The sequence below is a fragment of the Rosa rugosa genome, chromosome 5 (genome assembly GCF_958449725.1).
Source record: "Rosa rugosa chromosome 5, drRosRugo1.1, whole genome shotgun sequence".
In the NCBI taxonomy this organism is placed as follows: domain Eukaryota; kingdom Viridiplantae; phylum Streptophyta; class Magnoliopsida; order Rosales; family Rosaceae; genus Rosa; species Rosa rugosa.
The window spans coordinates 56,035,542-56,058,888 of NC_084824.1; the positions used below are offsets into that span (position 1 = coordinate 56,035,542).

General features: G+C 39.5%; 1 protein-coding gene across 1 annotated transcript; it reads right to left on the reverse strand.

The window, feature by feature from the left end:
* Window positions 1–1,119: 1,119 nt before the first annotated feature.
* LOC133712405 (chloroplast envelope membrane protein) lies at window positions 1,120–6,702 on the reverse strand. Its single transcript, XM_062138510.1, has 7 exons — window positions 5,985–6,702; window positions 5,811–5,896; window positions 5,004–5,177; window positions 4,186–4,300; window positions 2,835–2,932; window positions 2,301–2,436; window positions 1,120–1,594 (listed from the first exon to the last, which is right to left on the reverse strand). The coding sequence occupies exons 1-7, from the start codon at window positions 6,573–6,575 to the stop codon at window positions 1,526–1,528; spliced, it is 1,269 nt and encodes a 422-aa protein (XP_061994494.1). The 5' UTR covers window positions 6,576–6,702; the 3' UTR covers window positions 1,120–1,525.
* Window positions 6,703–23,347: the final 16,645 nt, after the last annotated feature.

The following is a 23,347-nucleotide window of genomic DNA, read 5'->3' on the forward strand; positions in this document are numbered from 1 at the left end:
GCATCTCCGGCTGATCTGCTGAGAATAAGCGAAGATGTGGCGGGGGTGGTGGTGGAGCTCCAACGGGGTCGATGGCGACATCAATCTCTCCCTCCCCGGCGAAAGTTCACCAGTGAGCCCACCTGAGGCGGTTTTCCGGTGAGATCGAGCACGGCCTCACGGCTTCATAGCTTCACAGAATGGAGAAGGGTGCCCAAATCAATTTCATCACCTTCCCCGGCGACAAGTACCTCTAAACAGCTCAATCAAGCCGGTCCTTCTTTTTTCTTTTCTTTTTTTTTCTCTATTCTTCTTTTTGGCCTTTTAATGAGAAATTTTGATGATATAAAATGTAAATTATTGGAGTAACAAGCTACAAAATGGTGTTATGCCAAGGGAAATACAGGTCTATTGGAGGGCAATAGACGTCTATTGGGGGGCAATAGACGTTTTGAATTGACGTAATCTCCTCTTTTTTTTATTTAATCAAAGTTTTATTTGTGTAATTTTAGGAAAATTAGTTCCCATTTCGGTAATCGAAACGTCTATTGGGGGGCAATACATGGCTGATAGTCGTCTATTGGGGGGCAATACATGGCTGATAGTCGTCTATTGGGGGGCAATAGACGTCTATTAGGGGGCAATAGACTATCGGGGCAATAGGTGTCTATTGGGGGGCAATAGGCGTCTATTGGGGGCAAAAAAACTTTCCGGTGAGATTTTCAGCAAATTCCGGTGGGCGGCAGCCGATGACCGGAATCCGGCGACCGGTGACCAGATTCCGGCTAAAGGTGACCGGATTCCGGCGGCCGGTGACGGGCTCCGGCGAAGTCTCCTATGGTTTCTCTCTCTTCCATTTTCTCTATTTCTCTCTCTAAGTAACAAAGGGGTGAGGGGTAAAATGGTATTAAAAAAAAATTAAAAACAAAAAAAAAATCTTAATGGGGTATTAGGGAAGACTCCCTTAGAGTGTATTGGGTAAGAGAGAATTAAAAAAACTTAATGGGGTAAGTGGGAAAAAAATCTCTAGAAATAGGGTAAATGGACAAAACCCCATAAATATTAAACCAACCATATAAGAATCACAAATTTAGGGTGGGAAACAAAAAGTACGTTGATGTGCTCGGCACTTGAGTTAAGTTCAACAAAAAATTTGACTGGGCTTGCTAAATAAAAATGACGAAAATTGAAGGCAGGGGATAAATGACAGAAATTCCCCACCCCTAAAGCCTCCTTTCTCCTTGGCTGAACAATCACATCTCACTTCAGTAGACGATCTCTTTTACCTTCTGCCACGCCTCCTTAAAATTTGATCGTACTGAGATCTTTTTGTGTTTACAATACACTTACCCGAATGAATGGCATCCCAACAACTACAATGTCGTATAAGCTCACAGAGTATTCACCAACGTTTATCAATAACATTTACAAAACCAGATAAACCTCTATACGCTAAAAGAATATAGAAAATGAAGTAATCTTAGTGGCATGCTACCTTCCTGAGAATTCTCTCTCAGAAGTCAGTGAAAACCTGAGAAAGATTTTACTAGTGACGCTGCATCTCCCGGAATATGTTTGCCACCTTCGGGGATAATCTTGGAAGGAACTTAAACAGCTGCAGCTCAAACAATACCACAATGAAAATCAACAACAGTATCAACTTGCTTCTATCGAAGAAAAAAACAAAAAAACAGTATCAAATTTCCAGCAAGTGTGAATTGAATATCAATATGTATGTTCTTACGGGTTGTAATACAGATTATCTTGTAAGACAGTACCTCCTAACTTTGTCAATATCCTAAAATTGCTGACCACACGCCATACAGAGATACAAGGGACACTTAGCTGACCAACTTTGAATAGAACGCAATGATAGATGTTAATGGAAGGTCTTCAGGTACTAAATAATATAACCACGGGAACAGCTTTAACCCTATTGAATTTATTGGAGAATGACACTATCCACGTAAAACACAAGCTATTTCTACTTTCTTGAGGAGTGTAAGAAGGGAAGACCAAATATGTGGCTATCTAACAAGACCTCATGCTGTAGATTCTTATGCGTCAGAGAGTACAATAGTAGCCATGATATAGATTTCCTATTCTGAAATGATAAAGGTCGCTGGTTCACCATAAACCTAAAAGCTTAACCTCTTAGGATGTCAGATAAGAATTATTTACTTTCTAACAACATATTCTAATTAATTTTTGGTAAAAATTTTGTCAGCCTGTTTTTCCATGTGTATAATGAGGTAAGCTAAACCATCAGAGCCATTATTGTTGCTGAAAACAGAACCTCCATATAGACGAGTGAAACATACCCAAAGTTTCACGCATGCGTCAATGATAACTGGAATCAAGCAGATAAAAATGGTTATAACTGATTGATCAACCTGAAGCCCATAATGCTCAACAAAAATTTCTATCAAAGTCTGCCAACCAGACTCAGAATGATACCTGCAGGCATGGAGTTTTGTGTGTCAGAGAGATTTTGATCAGCATACAATCTAGTCACATAATATGCATAAGATGATTACAGAAATGAACCTGAATAAATTTGTTCAACTGATCCCACAACATAGTCATCATTTTATTTTATTTTTGAAAAGAAACAAATTTTATTGAACAACAAGAATGATTATTGAACATAATCATCATTCATCACACAAATTATTTGATAGATAGATTCAGGGACTAAACATCCCAAGGGGTTTATAGATTTTAATAACCCTCACATGTGCCCAGACATTTATATATTTCAATAGTAAGCCAATTTGCATCAACAATGTATGGCAGAATGAATTTAATAATGGAAAGAACACAACAACACAATAGCAAAGAGAAGATAATATTACCCTAAAAAAATATCTGTGATGAGTATAATTAAGAATGCCTTCCCAGTATCTGAAATATTATTTATTATCTTATAACCTGTAAATTTCAGCAAAGCTACCTGCAAAAGGAAGAGAAAGAAGAAAAGGAAAATAAAATCAAAAAGAAGAAATGATAATCAATTTAACAAGACTTGAATGCAGAATTCAAGTAATAGTTAATCCTCTATGCATAAGTCCAAGATTTCTATGTTGATTGAAATCCTACATAGTGAATCTTTGAATGATGTTAATCCATTTTCCTTGCCAAACTCATAAGTTCAATATTCCAATACTCTTGAGTAAAGTGTTATACTCTAACACAACATTGAGTAGTATGCAATGGATCAAGATTCATTGAAGGGTACTATGAGCTCTCTTTGCGACAAGTCCCTACTATCCCTGGCCCTTTCTAGGCAGAGTGAGCATAAATGGAAGGAATTATTATATCTAATCAGAGTTTTGTAGTCGCTTGCCAAAAAAAATAAAAACAAATCACAGTTTAGTTGATCTTTAGAAACTCTTTTACAGCAGTAAAGGTAAAAAGTGGCGTCTTTTCTTGCTTATGTTTCCATACCATGTTGGAGAGGATAACCTTTCCATAGTGTACCCCATCATGCAAACCAATGAACAATTGGAAAGTTTTCCCATTGGACATGAACTTTGGTGATGATTTACAATGACAAGTGATCAGTTCAAGCATCCCTAAATTGGTGACCAGTTAGTTCCTCAAACTAGATCAAAACATAGCTAGCTCAATTAGGGTTACATGTTTGCTTATATTTTGTGAGTTGTGACAATTCTAAAGGCTAAGAATTAACTTCTGCATAGGCTAATCTTATATATGTAGACTTAGATACTTTCTTAAACAAACTTATCTGCTTCAGTCCAATTAACATCGTATGAGATCATTGAGTTTAGAATCCTATCATCCAGACCATTATATGTTTTATAGCCTAGACCTACTATACATTTTATCTTAATGTTGGAATTGATTGCTGTAATATCCTGAGCAGACAAAAGGCATTATTATTGCATAATTTTGTAGATGGGTAGTCAGCAAACAATGGCGGTGCATAGTTAGCACCCTCACCAGTCACCACACATATGACAACTGAAAAAGGCAAACCCAAAATCAAATGACAGAAAGACAATAATTATAGTTAACAATGCACTTCTGCCTCCTACTAGTTTTTATGTGATAGATGATGACCAAATAGTAGTTAACTGTAAAACATTTCAAAGACATACATGGCAAATGATCTCCTAATTATCATAGGTAAGAAAATTTAAATACATAAAAGGAAAGAACAGAATAGAAGTACTAATAACTCACTTTACTCTGGTTGCAGTATAAAAGAACGAATAATGAGATCCCAAATAACATATCGGACCATATGTTGGCAAATGCTCTACGATTTTCAAATCTCCATTCATCTCTCAGCTCTAATCTGTTAAAGCATTAAGGAAGTAATTAGGACAGCAATCACCATTATAATTAAAGTCTGAAATCTAGCTTATGAGGAACAAAACATAGAAACTTTTCCAATTCTGTCCCTAAAATGACCCAGGTTCGACATTTGTAATAACATTAACATTAATATTAAACTGTAATTTAACAGTATAAATCATCATTCATGACGGTGAATACTTAAAGTGACAACGACAGATCTGAGTACTTGGATGTCCTTTTATTAGAAGGTTCCATAACATTGTCATTTCGGAATAGATTCCTACATTGTTTTGTTACCTAGATCCAAATGTCCAACTGTGCTAGTATTACCAAAAGCTATAGAAGAGTGTCCAAAGTATAACTTTAGGCTGTAGCATCATATAAATTCATATAAATGAGTTACCAAAATCACTAATGAACGAAACAGCACATAAATGATGGAAATTGGGTCAATCTGCTAGATTATCCATTGCTTAGAATGATACCAAAGTTAGCACTGATATTGTCCACACTTAACCACCTTTGGCAATGTCAGGTGTAGGATTTTATCCCAAAAGGGCTTGGTACTATTAGAAGTAGACCCAGGTTTTAAAGCAGCAAGGAGATTTTCTGCCACCGTTGGGAACATCAATAGGAGCCACCCACTGATAAATATATATGGAGGATCTTTCGAAAGGAGAAACAAAGAATGTCAATCTTACGCTTTATGCCGCAACTCCCACCAGACCTCCTCATCAGAAAGTGGTGGAGCTTTACCAATTTCCATCTCAAGCTGAAATCTTGCTCTCTCAATTTTTAATTCATCAACCATTTGAAGCTTTTGATTTCTTCTGACATCCAGCACCTCTGCTGCAAGTGGCACGGTCTTCACATATCTGCTCACATGTATGTAAGTGGGTGCTCAATCCAGTGGTTCATAATTCAATGATTTTAAAGCATTCAAAAGGAACTTATGACTTTCTTCTTTTATAAACCCACACACAAAAACACATGAATCTATCAGAACAATACAAACACACATGAAATGTATGAGAACAATATATACTACCAAGAAATAGTAGTAAAAATTACATGATACTTTGCCATGGGTACTAAAATTTGAAGCTTGGAAAATATAACCACCCTATTTTGTAGCTGTTCCAAGTACTGTGCATCATGTTCCTCTACGTTAGAACAAGCATGTGCTTAAGACTCACCGGTTTCATTGATTGCTTTAGCTACCAGGATTAAAAGAAGGAAACCCCAAACAAAACACCAACTTGGAATACATGATTCTCGTCAAAGAAAAAGGAAAACCCTTATGTCAGTATAGGCTTGTTTTTCTGCCGGCAATATTATTCTCATTGGGTAGCACATTTAGGCGGTATGCCTTGGAAGCTGGCACTACCCTTTAGGAATGGTTGACAAGGAAATGCATAATGAAGTCTACATGTTTGAATTTGGATGTTCACTTGGAAAATGTGTGTTTATATAATGGAAGAGCTAGGGGCAAAAGATAGAGGCGATACCTGTCCAGAAAGGGCATCAAAACATAGTCGTGAACCACAAAATCCAAGGCGCAGGGTATAATTATTAAAACCGCCAAAAATTTAGCCTGTACAGCAGAAAGGGATATGACATTTTTATAAGTAAGTAAAAGTGATGATGAAAGATTATAGAGAAGACAATTAAGCAAGAGTTACCGAATTGAGGGAGGCGTAACGGAACACACGGTCTTCGTAGAGCAGGTCATCATCATCTTCCCTTCCAAGAAGGGAATCGGTGAGAGAGTAAAGCACCCCCTTTTCGGCTTCAGTTTCGGTAGGAATATCAGACTGCATGTATTCCCAGGACGAGGATGACGGAGACGAGTTCGAATCCGCAGCAAGCCAATCCTCCCACTTGCGATTCTCCTCGTTGCTCATATCCTGCTGTGCTTCCCTCAAATCCACGATTGCTTCGGCCCTTGTCTTCCACGCCTCAAATTTCTCAGCTTCCGAGTAGGAATTGGAATCCAAGTCCTCCTCCTCCTCCTCCGCGGCCAGCATGTCATCGTCTTTCAAACCAAGCCAATTACCTTCCTCGTCGAAGAAGAAGCTCTGCCACCATTTCCGTTTTCTCTTTCCGGCATTGGCAACGAACCCACTGCACCTCCGTCCTCCTCCTCCTCGACCCACCTCAACTGCTGCGGCGGCTGCGAGTCTCGACTGCGAATCAATTTTGTGCGAAAACAAAGTCTGCTTGTTGTGGTTGTTAACAAAGATGAAGTTCTCGCATAAGACCATGGACAACATGATTAATATAACCCCACATTTTCAGATTCTCCAAGCACCAAAACAATCCAACATGAACATCAAGGAGAGAAGAGTCTCAGACCAAAACCAACGTTCTTGGTTGGGAAACACCTCTTCGCCCAGAGTGGATAACGGTTTAGTGACTCGTCATTTATTTATGTATAATACTTGATTCTATAGAATAATATTAATAAAGGGAGATTTCCACAAATGGTCACTTAACTATGACAGCTCATTCGATACTTTGGTCACTCAAGTTTCAAATATATCACTTTGGTCACTCAACTATTACACTCTCAATCACTTTTTTTTTTTTTTTTTTTGGGTCTTTTCCCGTATACCCAAAAAGCTTCTGTATTTTGCCCAACTGCCCAACACTCTTGTATTACACTATTACTTTAAGAAAAGACTAATAGGGATAGGTCTTTTCAGGATAATGTCTTTTGTATCCTATGTTGACCCGTGGTTTTAGCAGTATTATTCGACCAAAAAGAACTTTGCTCTAAACAATAAAGACAAAAACAAGACTAGCCTTCAACATGCATAAGTTTTTCACCTAACGGCTACTTTAACAGGCGGAATCACTGCTGCTTGTCCTAATTTTTTGTTTAAAACTGATTTTTTCAGGTGAATAGTAAAATTAGAACCTTGGATTTCTACAGGATGCATGCATCTAGATAGTGAAACATAATGACAAATATAATTAAGGAAACGTAATGACAACTATATTTGTTGAAGAAGTGGGTGAGCAACCACCTGAATTCATTTATTCAAATATACATACATGTTAAACATTCAGAGCCTCATTCTCAGGTAAACAGCAAAAAGGCTGTTTAGCTATCCATAAGAATGAGAACAGATACTTACTTGTAATGAAAGCACACTACTTCACACTTAGACAGGAAGGGAAGCACACTACTATACTATTTGAGAGAAGACTCTTCTGCTCAATTTTTCTGATTCTGTTTCTCTCTATTTTCGAATGCCTAATAATTAAAACTAAGGCTCCATATATAGGGAGCGGAACTCAAACCAGAATTCAAAACATAAAAATGTACAGAACAACTCCGTGACTCTTCAGCTTTTCTGAGTGCTCCTGATGATGGAAGTCGGATGGGAAAAGCATAAAAGTATTTGGTGAAGTGTCTTTTTCTTGACTTTTGAAAAAGCAAAAGTAGCTTTAGAAAAGTCTAAAAGTCTACAGTTGCAAGTTTGGTGCTTATTCTTCACCTGTAGCTTCACATGTTCTCGTCTGTTTCATAATTGTGGCCAAAGACAAAGGAGTTGTTGTCTGCCTGGGCCATACGAGTGGTTGTGGCATTATCTTCGACATCTGTATCAACATACATCTTGTAGTGGTTGTCGTTTTCAAGTCTTTCAACCCACTGTAAGCATGCCAGTGTCGAGTCTATCTCCTTTCGTGTGAGAGATAAGAATAGGTCACTGTTGACTACGTCAGGATGGTCGTAGACAGTGATTATTGTTTTTTCTCCTGCTGCCAGGAAGGTATTGTTTGTGTCTTCAGAGATGATCTTCTTGATGTATTCAAGGGACATGGCCTTCATCCATGGAATGCTTGAATTAGGCTGGCCATTGTATCCAACACAGGCAGGCTGAAGATATCGTCGTTGAATAATCCTTATATAGTGATAAGGAGATATGTATTCAACTTCGCCGTTTGACCTCTGAATCTATTCTGGTGGAGTGGATCTGAACTTCAGTCTTAGGATGCAGTCATTTTTTCTCATATTTTTGACTGTGTTGACGATGATGGGGGGCAGGCCTTTGAGATCATCATTTGTTTTGCTCCAAAGATTATAAACAAAACCATTTTCAACAAGCCAAAGCTTGTGTTCTTAAGGATGTTCACTCTGAACATTGACTAAGTATCTTCCAACATAAGGTCCAGCAATTATGAAGAGAGTTGGAGGAATACGGTCCTCAGAATTATGACTTCCTATCAGACTATGGAATTCATGCCAGTTTGATTCTTTTAGTGCTATAATAAGGATTCTAGCACTTTCTGAATCTTCTAGGAAGTGAATTTTTTCTTTCTTGACTGCACTCTGCTGTAATTCTTCAAACTGTGGCCTTGCATTTTCATAGAGTTCTTCCGCTAATGCAAAGAGAGCTGGGAACATCAGACCACTGCTTCTTTCCTGAAACCCAGAAAGGCAAATAAGAGATTATCCAGAATTGCCTTATGGTGGTAAGCTAGTCTCCTGCCAGTTTTGAACACAGGAGCATCAAAAGTTTGAAGTTCATAATTGAACACATTTATTACTCCAGTTGGAGTAGGTTTGCTTTTTGGCAAAGCAACAGCCGTCAACGGTCTTGATGAGCCTTTACCGTCTGCCGTTTGAGACGGGCTAGCCAATCCTTTACCCTGGGATTGATCAGTTGTGGCTAGTCCTTTTGGGCCTAGCAATAATCTTTTGAGGATTTTTTCTTTTGGATCCTCAGCAGTTTCATGTTCTTTCCCAGTTCTTCTGCTTCTGGGATTGCGACATTCGTCGTCGTCTTTTCGACTGAACATTGCCAGTTCTCTGGTTAAGGCGTCTGGAAGATAATTCTTGTTGCCTGCAATTAATTCAACAACATCATCATATTGGTTAAGAAATAATTGCCAGTTTGCTAATCTTCCTCTATCAGCAGCTTTATCAAGTTTGAAATTTTTGAAATTCTTTACTCTAGCACAATCGGTGCGAACAGTAAATGGTTTTCCAAGAAAAGCTGGAGAATTTAAAATTGTTTTCTTAACAGCCAAAATTTCTTTTTCCCCTGTGGGATAATTCAGTTCTGCAGGGCGGAACTTGCCACTACAAAATTTACAGATCTTTTCAATGTTAGTTCCAGGCGTTTTTGCCAGAACAACACCGGACCGATAATTATCACTCGCATCTGTTTGGAGGATAATTTCACCATTTTCCTCTGGTTGTTGTAGAGGAGGGAGGTTTTTGCAGAGAATTTTTATCTGCTTCACAATTTTTTCATCATCTTCTGTGAAGTTCCATTTTCTTTTGGAACTTGTCTTAGGAGATAACATTGCTGTTAACCCTGAGATTTTGGGAATGAAATCTCTCCCATAATTTATGACACCAAGGAATCTCTCTAGACTCTTAGCATCAGGAATTCTATCTGGGAATTTCCAGATCTTCTCAAGGATATGAGGTTGAAGTTTTATCACTCCATTTTTGATATTTATTCCTAGGAAATCAACTTCATCAAGGATAAAGAAGATTTTCTTTTCTCCTAGGATAATTCCATGCTGAACTATCAGCTTTACAACCTCGTGGAGGTTTTTCATGTGTTCTTCTCTGTTTTTGGAGAAGATCAGAATGTCATCTATGTAGACGACGCAGAACTCCGCAACATGTTTGAAGATGTTGTCCATCTTTCTCTGGAAGATTGAGGGAGCTTGTTTTAGACCAAAAGGCATTACAAACCATTCGTAATGTCCTGTGGTGTTCCAAATGCAGTGAGAGGTACACTCTCAGGATGCATCTTGACTTGCCAAAAACCCGACTTTGCACTGAATTTTGAAAAGACTTTAGCTCCTCTGAGCTGGTTGATCAATACTCTTACTTGAACAATTTGATAACCGTCTTTGACAGTCTTTTTGTTGATATCTCTGTAGTCAATCACCATTCTAACTTTTTCTCTTAGATTTTCTGCATGATTTCTCACGTAGAATGCTGGAGCATGATGAGGGCTAGTGGAAGGCTGAATTAATCTCTTGTTCAGGAGATCTTCAATATCTTTTCTGAATTCTTTTTTATCTTCTTCTTTGTATTGAGGAATGGCTTTGACATGACAGATAGCATTCATGTCATGCAATCTTAATTCACAGACCACTGGGTCTTTTTCCCAAAACTTCTGAGGATCTACATCGATATTCTGTTAGAGTAGTTTCTTGATTTTTTCAAGAGTGGGAATTTTCTGAGACTTAAGCTTATTCTGAAAGTGCTTGAGGTTATGCTCATGAATGAAACTAGCTTCTTCTTCTTCTCCTTCAGAAGATTCTTCAACAAGTAATTCTTCTTGTTGTTTGATTTGGAGTATGGGTTCAAATTTGGGTTTGTAGGGGGTAAGATCACCACTATTCTGTTGCGATCTCTGATATTGGGTAGTAAAGTGAAGACCTACTACACTTTTGGCTTGAGTAAGCCTATCTGCCCAGAACATCCGTTCTCCTTTTCTGAAGCCTATCGCTTCTTCATCCTGAACAAATCTCTGTTGGAGGATAAAATCATTACCCAACAAGAAATCTGATCATTGGCCTTCAGATTGCCAAATGTTGTGGATGATAAATGTTCCTCCACCAATGGTGATATGAACATTTTTTGCTACTTTGTTCATTGTAAGGTGGCTTCCGTCAAAGGTTACACCAGTAGCAGTTCTTTTCTTATCTTCTTTCCAGAGTTCTTATGGAATTGCAAATCTTTTTGCAACAGTAAATCCTGATCCATTATCTACAAAGGCATGTAGATGATATTTTTTGTGATCAGGGGATTTTAGTCCAATCTCTATGTAGTTGTTGTATCTACTAGTAGAGACGACCTTCGATTGTTGAAGCTCATTTTCCTGAACTTGTTCCTTTGGAATGAATGGTTTACATTCTTCTGGAACAATTTCTGGTGGTTCAACCAGTTCGATATTGTCATCGATTTTTTCTTCATCGATGATTTCTTCCTTTATTTTTGAGGAAGATGGTTCCATGATTTCTTGGAACAAGGCTTCTACCTTTTTCTCTTTTTGTTAAGAGAAATATTCCTCATATTCTTGTTCTACCAATTGGCTGACAAGATCATTCTTGGTTTTTCTTCTTGCTTCAGCTATGAAGCATTCTTTGTGATAAGTCTTTTTTGACTCTTCACAAAACATAGGGAGACCATCCTTTTCGTGACATAGGCAGTAGTCACAAATGAATGTACCAGGGTTCACCTGATAAGAAGACATTAAGGATTCTGCCTTACTTTCTTCCCAGTTTTTGATTTTCAAAATATTCATTTGTCTGGATTCGAAGTACTCTACTTCAGAATCTGTCTCAGACTCAGATGATTCTTCTTCTTCAGACCAGGCAGAGTAAACTGACCTGTCGTCTTCTTTATCATCAGAATAGGCTATTTCGTAGCCTTTCATGTTAGCAGTTTCTACTATATGCTCATATTCTTCAAAGAGAGCTTTAGTAGATCTTTTATCATTTTCCGGGCATTCATTGGCATAGTGCCCTTCAGCTTTACATAACCAACATCTGCAAGCCTTCTTGCTTGGTTGTTGTTGTTTATGTTGATGATTAGTCTTCTTTTTCTTGAAGAATTTCTTTTTAGGATCTTCATCCTGTTGTTTCTTGTAATTGAAACTTTTCTTGAATTTCCAATCTCTTTTCTGATTACTCCTTTTGAATTTTTTAGAGTAATATTTTTCTTTCTTCTTTTTGTGGAATTTGGATTCATGACATCCCCAGTTGGTTGGCATATCTAGTATTCCGTAACAGAAATTTTCAACTCGTTTGAGTTGTTTTTTAGCCATCTTTGCTCTAAGATTGGCTTTACACTGTTCTTTTAGTAATTGCCGGATTCTGTCGGCAATTCCTCCAACTGAAAATCTTTCAATTGGTTTTTCAGCTATGCTTTATCTCACAGCTGTTCTCCATGGTTCAGGGAGTTTCCTGTGCAACAGGTTGACTACATCAGTATTCTCTAGTTCACCAATCGTACAATAATATTCTTGAAATTCATTCAAGTATTCTTCAAAATATCTCATGTCACAGATTTTGAGAGCATAGATATTTGATTTGGCCGTTTCTTTAGTCTTTTCACTTAGATTTGAGAGATCTCCACAGAACTTATCGTACAGGGGTACTGCAAAATCATACGGAGATTTCGAAGTTTTGATTTCTTCCAGCCATTCTTTTCCTCTGGCCGTCTCCTTGAAAGATAAATAATACTTTTTTGCTACTCCGGTGAGAGTAGTTTCAAAGTACATCTGAAGATCTGGAGCTTCAAATTTTTCAAGGGTTAGAGCAGAGGCCATCATCAGGCTGTCTACCCATTGGTCAAGAGTTTTTCTCTTGTCCAAAGCTTTGTCTAGATCTAGCCAGATACCATAATTGGAAATTGGTACTCTGGGTATCTTGTCCTCTGGGACAAATCTTTGAGAATTTCTTTCTCCATTTCTACCCGTAGGGGCTTTCTGTACAGCGAGTTTTAGTTTTCCCTTTTCTCTAATGATGAAAGTTTTGGAGCTCTCTCCTTATTCCATTTCAATATCTTGATAGGGAAGGAGTTTTCTTTCCTTTCCTGGATTGAAAATTTTCATTTCTTCGATTAGTTTTTCTAGTCGCTTAGGATTTTCGCAGGAATCTGCTTCTTCATAGAGATCATAGAGCTTTTGTGCTCTAAGCATATTTACTGGTCTATTTAGATCAGCTTCCAATTCTTCTTCAGTGATAGACTCTGATGGTTCTTCAGAGTTTTTTGTACCACTAACACTAGCTTCTCTAGTGCTGTAGCTTCTTCTGAGAAGATTTTTGTTCATCATGATATTCTCAGGACAGACATCACTTTTTCTGTGATTGTCAAAATTTAGACTGATTTCTCCAGTCTTTCTACTTTCATAAATTTTAGCTTTTGCACATTCTGCTAGACAAGACCCGCCCCGGATTCCACCCTGGAATCCGAAGTGGCCCTGCGGAACCCGCTTTTAAAGAAGGTTTACCAAAAAAATTTCGGCATAACCTCCCTTAAAAAGGGGCAACCCAAAAACCTGTGGAAAACAAATTTCACTTCTAATAATCCAACCACAAACTCCTGGAGCCACCCTGCTCCCATCATTCAACCAACTCAAGCCCAAAAAAATAATAATAGTGTATCAAGTACTTCAAGTCTAAGAAACTCCAAGATTTAAGATACCACAATTCACAAAGTTAGGTCATAGACCTCAAATATAATTCCATACAAGTCTGGGTCACAAATCCCATAGTAATCAGAGCAATTCTAGGAACGTAAATTAACATAGAGTATAGTAGGCTAAATAGGTAACCTACAAAATATGATGACAGAAGCAGATGTCGTCACTATGGCTCACTCCTGAACGCCGAGCAGCAACATTGAAAACTGGGCATTTGAAACCGAAGGGCCCAGGGGAAAAGTATTGAAAAACACGTTAGCGTGAGTGGACAAAAATAACAAATTTTAACATAAGGAAAATTTAATACTTTCCCCATTTATTTCTCTAAAAACTCCCAATGCATGCAATGTTTAAGGACAACAAAACAAGAGAAGTTCTGTACAAGAAAAACCGACTAGCCCCGCTAGTCACAACTAAAAGAAAAGATTGAAACTCCGGTACTCAAGAAAAATAGGACCAGCCCCGCTGGTTAAACGGAAATCGAACTAGCCCCGCTAGTCAAAAATAGTAAAGTGAGTAGGGAAAGACGATAGCCATACGAGTGAGCCTCCCAGGCTCGGGTGATAGCCTCCCAGGCTAAAGTACTCCCATTACTCCCGTAATATACCCTTACGCCACTAAGTGTAGCGATAGGATACTGGGCTTTAGAATTACTGTCACAGAGATAGTAACCAGCGCCACAAAGGCGGAGGGCTTCGGTGATCCCATCACCTCGCCACAAAGGCGGAAGATCAAAGCTAGCAATGATAATAGTCACCCAAAGTATGGCAAAAGAAAATCCGAAAACCACAGTAAAATCATAAATACATAAGGCTTCCCCATGTCTCGTAAAAGAATTTCTAATGACGTGTCCCACACGCCAAGATAATCTCACGTTCAAAAATAAATAGGAGATAAATAAATATAGAGATTTACTCCATCGAAATCTCATTTCGAAAATCTCATAAAAATCTCAAATCGCCGAATATAAATATAATATAAATAGTAAAAATCCGGAAATCACATCGGAAATAAATAAATAAGAGAAAATAAGCATAATCCAATGACGTGACCCCGCACGCCATAAAACCTTCAAATAATCAAATATCCAAAACCATTTTTGAAAATAACCATATGCTCGGGCAAGTAATACGATAAACAAATTATAACCTCGAAACCAATTAAATAAACGCATGCATCATTCTTTGAAAATAAAAGTCCACTCACAGTATATGGTCAATCGTGACGTCGCTCGGTATTTTCCTCATATGGGGACTCCTCTCGTCCTGTACAAATAGCACTCGTAAAAATATATTTACAGGACGGAAATTAACTTTACGATAATTAGAAATTGAGATTCATAACGTCCCCCTTCAAAAACCAACTCCTTAATTCACATCGAATCCATCCGTAATTCTCCAATAATATTCATTCATCGCTATATAAATTCTAAGGTGAATTCGAAAGAAATTCGGCGATCGAATTCACGTAAATCGATAATTAACCATTTATACTCAATTCGTAATTCCTCCAATTTCGTCCAAACTTCATGTATAAAATTCTACAATCAATAAAGGATTTATGGAGCCAAAACAGTAATTAAAACTCAGCCCTACGCGCCACCACGCGCCACCCACAGTGGCTGCGCGTGGGGTCCACGCGCCACTGGCAACCACCACCAATGGCCACCAAATTTTGGCAGCACCACCTACTCAACAGACCCAACCTCTTTCTCAACTACAACAAGTTCCAATTTTACCTGGAAGAGCTCCAATTTAGCCGGTGAAAAATTTCCAGAAAAATTCAAGAACCCTAGGATCGGGTTTGATCGATTCGACCTCCACACTGCAAATTGGAATGCAAGACCTTAGGGGAAATGATCTCCAGCAAAAACCTGACCTTCGACACCGGTTTGGTGACCGGAGATGGCCGGAATCGCCGGAAATCGGCGAAAATCGCGAACTGCTACAGTTACCTTCCCAGCTCAAAATCGAGCTCCTCCGGCCAAATCTCCACAAAATACCACCACAGATGCGTCAAGGGGAAGGAGACGAGCTTGGGGATAGCCGGATTTCGTCGTGGGTCGGCCGTAGGGGGAAGAAATCGAAGGAGAACGAACTCGGGCTGAAGAGGAAGGAGTCGGGGGGAAAGGAGAGAGAGAGTTACCGTGGGTTTCCGAAAATGGAAACCAACAGTGGTAACTTTCCATATATATATTTTTATTACCATGAACAGTAACTTCCACATTTTAAGCTATAACTTTCACATATGAACTTCAATTTTTACGTACCACATATGCACGCGCTCGGTTTAACGTCCTCTACAACTTTCATGAAGGAAATTTTCTCAAATTGTTAACCCATAAAAAGTCAACTTCTAGCAACCCTTAAATTGATAAATACAGGGTGTAACAATTCACCCCCCCTAAAAAAAAATTTCGTCCTCGAAATTTACATACCTGTCAGAAAAGATGGGGGTAGTGACGTCTCATTAGGTCTTCCGGTTCCCAAGTAGCTTCTTCCACCAAATGATTACTCCACAGTACCTTAACTAAAGGTATCGTCTTGTTTCTCAGGACCTGCTCCCTTCTATCGAGTATCTGGATCGGTTTCTCCTCATAAGTTAGATCCTCCTTCAATCGAATAGGCTGTTCTTCTAAGACATGAGAAGGATCAGCAATATACTTGCGGAGCAGGGACACGTGGAAGACATCATGAATCTTTGATAACCTCGGAGGTAGTATTAATTTGTAAGCAACTAGGCCAACTCGCTCTTTAATCATAAAAGGTCCAATATATCGAGGACTGAGCTTTCCCCTCTTTCCAAATCTTACAACGCCCTTCCAAGGGGACAATTTCAAGAATACCCAATCACCTTTTTGAAACTCCAAGTCTTTCCTGCGGTTATCCGCATAACTCTTCTGTCTACTTTGAGTTGCCCTAAGTTTCTCCTTGATCACCTTAACTTTTTCAGTGGTAATCCGCACGATTTCTGGACCTATGAGTTTTCTTTCTCCTACTTCATTCCAACACAGCGGAGTACGGCACTGCTTCCCATAGAAAGCTTCATAAGGAGCCATGTCGATACTGGAAGGGTAACTATTATTGTAAGCAAACTCTATCAATGCCAATTGGTTATCCCAGCTTCCTTTAAATTGCATAACACAAGATCTCAACATGTCCTCCAAAGTTTGGATAGTTCTCTCTGATTGCCCATCAGTCTGTGGATGAAATGCAGTGCTAAAACTCAATCCGGTACCCAAAGCCTCATGTAGACTCTTCCAAAATTTTGATGTGAAACGGGGATCTCGATCAGAAACAATAGAGACAGGTGGCCCATGAAGTTTTACGATTTCATTAACATAAAGTTCCGCCAGCTTGTCCATCCCGTAAGTTTTGTTGACAGGTAAGAAATGAGCAGACTTAGTGAGTTGATCCACAATCACCCAAATACTATCATGACCATTACGAGTTCGCGGAAGACCCGAAACAAAATCCATGGTGATGTGCTCCCACTACCACTCCGGAATAGGCAACGGCTGTAGCAATCCCGAAGGTTTCTGTCTTTCTGCCTTTACCTGTTGGCACACCAAGCACCTACTCACATATGCTGCAATTTCCCTCTTCATATTTCGCCACCAATAGTATGGTTTTAAAGTTCGGTACATTTTTGTCCCGCCGGGATGCATAGCGTAAGCAGAACTATGAGCCTCTTCCAAAATTTCTCGTTTAATATCTTGAAGATTAGGTACACATATTCTATTTCCAAACATTAAGGCTCCATCTCTTCTGAGAATAAAGTCCATTCTAGTGCCATTACTCACTGCTTCTTTTAATTGTCTTAGATATTCATCTTCATCTTGTGCCTCCCGCACTTTATCAATGAGAATCGGCCTCACATGGAAGCTAGCTATCAATGCTCCAGACTCTTTCTCAATCGTCAAATTAACCCCCGTAGATCGCAATTCATAAAGTAAAGGAACTCGAACTGCCTTCAAATGGGCTAAAGAGCTAAAGGGCTTTCGGCTAAGTGCATCAGCTACCACATTGGCCCTTCCTGGATGGTACTCAATAGTGCAATCATAGTCCTTAATCAACTCTAACCATCTCCTTTGCCTCAAATTTAAGTCCCTTTGGTTAAGTAGATGTTGGAGACTTTTATGATCTGTGAAAATCTGGCATCGTGCCCCATAAAGATAGTGTCTCCATAACTTAAGTGCAAGTACTACAGCAGGAAGCTCAAGGTCATGAGTAGGATAGTTCATTTCATGAGGTTTCAGCTGCCTAGAAGCATAGGCAATCACATTTCCATGCTGCATCAACACACAACCTAAGCCTTGTCTTGAGGCATCACTGTAAATCACATACTCCCCGCTATCATCAGGCAATGCCAGAACTGGGGCACTAGTTAAACGTCCTTTGAGTTCTTGGAAACTTTGCTCACACTCCTCCGACCAAACAAATTTAGCACCCTTCCTGGTCAATTTAGTGAGGGGGGCCGCAAGTCTAGAGAAATCCTGAACGAACCGTCGATAATAACCGGCCAAACCCAAGAAACTACGAATTTCCGTCACGGTGGTGGGTCTTCCCCAATTCAAAACCGCTTCCACCTTTTGAGGATCCACACTAATACCTTCAGCTGACACCACATGGCCCAAGAATCCTATGTTGTTAAGCCAGAATTCACACTTACTCAACTTGGCATATAGTCTAGCTTCCCTCAAAGTCCGAAGTACTAGCTTCAAATGCTTAATATGAAGCTCATCACTCTTGGAGTAAACCAGAATGTCATCAATAAACACAATCACAAAACGGTCCAAGTATGGGCGGAAAACTCGATTCATGAGATCCATAAAGGCTGCAGGAGCATTGGTTAATCCAAAAGGCATCACCACAAACTCGTAGTGACCATAACGTGATCGGAAAGCGGTCTTGGGTACATCGGACTCTCTTATCCGTAACTGGTGATAACCCGTCCTCAAATCAATCTTAGAAAAGACTTTGGCACCCCGCAATTGATCAAATAAATCATCAATCCGTGGTAATGGATACTTGTTCTTCACTGTGACCTTATTCAATTTTCTATAATCAATACACAATCTCAAAGTGCCATCCTTCTTCTTAACAAAAAGCACCGGAGCACCCCAAGGGGACACACTTGGCCGAATGAAACCTTTATCCAACAACTCCTGTAACTGGGTCTTCAACTCTTTTAACTCAGCTGGGGCCATTCTATAAGGTGCCTGATATATAGGTGTAGTACCAGGGAGCAATTCAATGGTAAAGTCTATATCTCTTACTGGAGGTAAACCAGGTAGTTCATCAGGAAACACATCTGGAAACTTCCTGACCACAGGAATATCATCAATATTCAACACCTCCCTCTTTGTATCCACAATGTGTGCCAAATAAGCCTGACAACCTTTATTCAAAAGCTTTTCAGCTGTAATGGCCGAAATCATGCAAGAGGAGAGAATGTTCCGCTCACCACGGAAAGTGATTTCCGGTTTTCCTAGACTTCGAAATACTACTTCTTTACGGAAACAATCAACCAATTCACCATGTGCCTCCAGAAAGTCCATCCCCAGAATTACATCAAACTCCACAAGATCTAGAGGAATTAGGTTGGCCTCCAAGCAAAAACCATCAACCATTACACCACAATTATTGAAAACCCAATCTATCTTAAAGGCTTTTCCCGCAGGTAAAGAAACATACCACTCGCCTATAAGAGGTGTTGACGGCACACTTGCAAAACATGCGAATCTACTAGACATAAATGAGTGCGTAGCACCAGGGTCAATTAAGGTTAAAGAAGGCTGATAAAAAATAAATAACGTACCAACAATAACCTTCGGTGAATCACGGCCCTCCTGCTGGGTCATGGCGTGCAATCTAGCATGTGTCACAGGACGACCTCGCTGACCCCTGGTCTGCTGAGAACCAGCTCGACCTACCGAGCTAGTGCGGGCACTACTAATAGAACAGCCAACAGAGGACTGGCCAACAGTCTGAGTGGGGGTAGATATGGCTCCCTGAGTCAAAAGAGGGCAGTCCCTCTTGAAGTGATCCTGCTGACCACACATGAAACACCCCACTGTCTGATACTGCCCAAACTGAGCTGACTGACCAGAAGAAGCCTCACTCGAACCACCGTGATAACTCTTGGACCTCTCAAGCTGCCCTGACTGTTGTCCACTAAACTGACCCCGAGAGAATCTCCTGACACGTCCCCTGAATCTAGTACGGGACCTCGAACTGGAACCACTGCTCTTTCCACTACCAACTGAAGAACCAGAACCGGATGTAGAAGTAGCCCTCTTAGATGGACCCTGGCTAGGGCCACCAGGATCCCTATGGTGAAATCCGGCAGGTGAGTCCGACTCAATGTCCATGGCATAAGATACTGCCTCACCAAAACTCTTGTACGGTGTGCCTAACATCTTATCCTTAAACTTTCCTCCAAGTCCCTGGACAAATCTACGAATCTTACTTTGCTCCGTACGAACCAAATCCGGCATATGGTGAGCCAAGGAGAGAAACTCCTGCTCAAACTCTAACACTGACTGATCATCTCTCTTTTTCAAATTCAAAAACTGGTCCTGCATCCGATTAAGGTGGGCATCACTAAAGTACCGTCCATAGAAATGGGCCTTGAACATATCCCATGTCATCGGGCCAGCATTTGCAGGATCATTGACCACACCAGTCCACCAATGCCAGGCGGTATCCTCAAGGAACTGTACTGCCAAATTCACTTTCCTGTCCTCTGGAAGGTCCATCTGGGACAAAACTCTCTCCATCCTGTCAAGCCACCGCTGAGCCTCTACAGGTGAGGCGGCAGAAGAAAAAGTCTGAGCCCCATGCTTCCTAGCACGTTCCACAGAGTAGTCAGTACGTGACCCGGGGAGCGCTGCAGCAATCTGTCGAAAGAACTGCCCAAAAGTATCCGCAAACCTCCTAGGTATCTGGTCATCATCCTCAATAGGAGGAGTTTCCCTACGTGCTCGGCGATTTCGAGCCATAGTGCCTGAAGAAAAAGATTAAGAAGTTCAAGGATCAGTACAATAAAGTATCTACTTTACATGCATAATAACACACTAGCACCGAAGAGCACACGATGGGGATCCGCCGCGGTCGGGCCATCACTCGGGAGGTACTAGGCGTCATTAGGCATATAGAGTAGCAAGGAAGTAAGGCAGTCTACAGAATCTAGAAACCTAGTGCTCTGATACCAACAGACAAGACCCGCCCCGGATTCCACCCTGGAATCCGAAGTGGCCCTGCGGGACCCGCTTTTAAAGAAGGTTTACCAAAAAAATTTCGGCATAACCTCCCTTAAAAAGGGGCAACCCAAAAACCTGTGGAAAACAAATTTCACTTCTAATAATCCAACCACAAATTCCTGGAGTCACCCTGCTCCCATCATTCAACCAACTCAAGCCCAAAAAAATAATAATAGTGTATCAAGTACTTCAAGTCTAAGAAACTCCAAGATTTAAGATACCACAATTCACAAAGTTAGGTCGTAGACCTCAAATATAATTCCATACAAGTCTGGGTCACAAATCTCATAGTAATCAGAGCAATTCTAGGAACGTAAATTAACATAGACTACAGTAGGCTAAATAGGTAACCTACAAAATATGATGACGGAAGCGGATGTGGTCACTATGGCTCACTCCTGAACGCCGAGCAGCAACACTGAAAACTGGGCATTTGAAACCGAAGGGCCCAGGGGAAAAGTATTGAAAAACACGTTAGCGTGAGTGGACAAAAATAACAAATTTTAACATAAGGAAAATTTAATACTTTCCCCATTTATTTCTCTAAAAACTCCCGATGCATGCAATGTTTAAGGACAACAAAACAAGAGAAGTTCTGTACAAGAAAAACCGACTAGCCCCGCTAGTCACAACTAAAAGAAAAGATTGAAACTCCGGTACTCAAGAAAAATAGGACCAGCCCCGCTGGTTAAACTAAAAGAACTAGTTGTTCTTGCTCTGGCAACTTCTTCAGGAGTGATCAGTAGTAGATCTGTTTCTCCTGTTGTGGAGGGGGTTGTAAATTCCAGTAATTTGAAATGATGGCTATCCATCAGGTCAAATGTTCCCCTTCTGTAGATTTGTTTGAAATCTAGCTTTGGAATTGAGGCGTTTTTTACCTCATGCTCGATTTCGTTGTATTCAAACTCTTCAGCATTTAGGAGTTGTACTCCTTTCTTTTTCCCGAAGATGCTCATCATATTGACATCTCGAGTTTCTTTCGGGTTTTCATACCGAATACTAGTAGAACTAGTTGAGGGATCCAGAAAAATCATGTTTGGAACAGGATTCTTTTTCGGTCTTTCTAATGGTTTGAATCCATTAGCCTTCGTTGTTTTTACTATAGGCACTTTCTTGTCCTTCAGTATAGTTTTCATAGAATCCAGCTTTTTTTGCTGTTCATTGATTTTTCTACTAACACTTGTTAGCTTTTCTTCTTCCGTTTTTGGACGTTCCTTGATATAATCCAGTTTGTTTTCCAATTTTTCTAATTGGTGGATTATAACAGGTATTTTTTCCAGATGATCTTGATATCTAGATATTTCTTTCTGCAGGTTCTGATATTTTTCATCAGAAGAATTTAATAGAGAATTCAGTCTCTCTATTATCAAATCAGACATTGTCCCCATTGGGGATTCCCCTGCTGAGCCTTTTACAAGCTCTAATACCAGTGATTTGCGGATCTAACCAATGCTCAAATAATCAAGAGGTTTTTGTTCCTCTTTGAGAGTATATAAGAGATTTTCAATATTCTGCTCAACTTTATAGATCCTAGTTTGGATACTAAAGATGAGAGCCCAGTAATTAGGAGTTTCTATTTTAAGACTGTTTCTATAGTCTTTCAATTTTCTCAACTTTTCTCTTTCTTTCTTCAATTCTTTTGTAGTATTGTGACAAATAACATTTAACTCAAGTCTGTCAACTATCGAAATTATAAATAGTAAAACGTACTATTTACCTTTGAAATAGAGGATGCCTGTTAACATCTGCATATATATTTAAACAAATAAAACTCTGATGGGCCCACCATGTTTTCAACAAAACTTTGTTATGCAGACACTGAAATAGACAGCAAAGAAAATTGCAATAGGGAAGGGTATTGATGGTAGGAATTTTGACAAGATAGGTAGGTAGGAAGGAAAGGGAGAAAAGGTTGTGTAAAAAAGGACAAAAATAAGACATTGGGGTGTATGAGAAGTATTCTCATGGATTTGGGGTGTATGAGCATTAACCTTTTTTTTTTGTTACAATCGGGACCTAAAAGGCCCAAACAAAAGCAAAAGAAAACAACTTAAGTGTTAGAGCACAGACCAGATCTTCTGGCTCTAGACACAGCAGCAATATCATCTAAGTAAGCTTGAGTAGCATGAATAGGGGGGCTCTCAAAGGTGATGATACCCAGATCATGATTGATGCTGTTCTTTGCCAATGCATCCCTGTTACATTCCCGAAAAACATGATTAAGCTGAGCATTGTTCATATTTGACATAAGCAACTTGCATCCATTGAGAAGGGATCCCAGAGGATGGAGGGAGAGATAAGGCATTTGCATCAACTGGACCAAAATGGCAGAAATACTATCAATTACTTTAGTCACTTTGTTAATTTTTTTCATTAAAAAAAATACTCCTTAGGTGACTAAAGTGATTGACAATGTAATACTTGAGTGACTAAAGTGATATATTTGAAACTTGAGTGACTAAAGTGATATATTTGAAACTTGAGTGACCAAAGTGTCGAATGAGTCATAGTTGAGTGATCATTTGTGGAATTTTTCCTATTGATAAAAGATATATAAAAGGAGGAATTTACGACCGTGTGGCAAAAATAAAAAAAT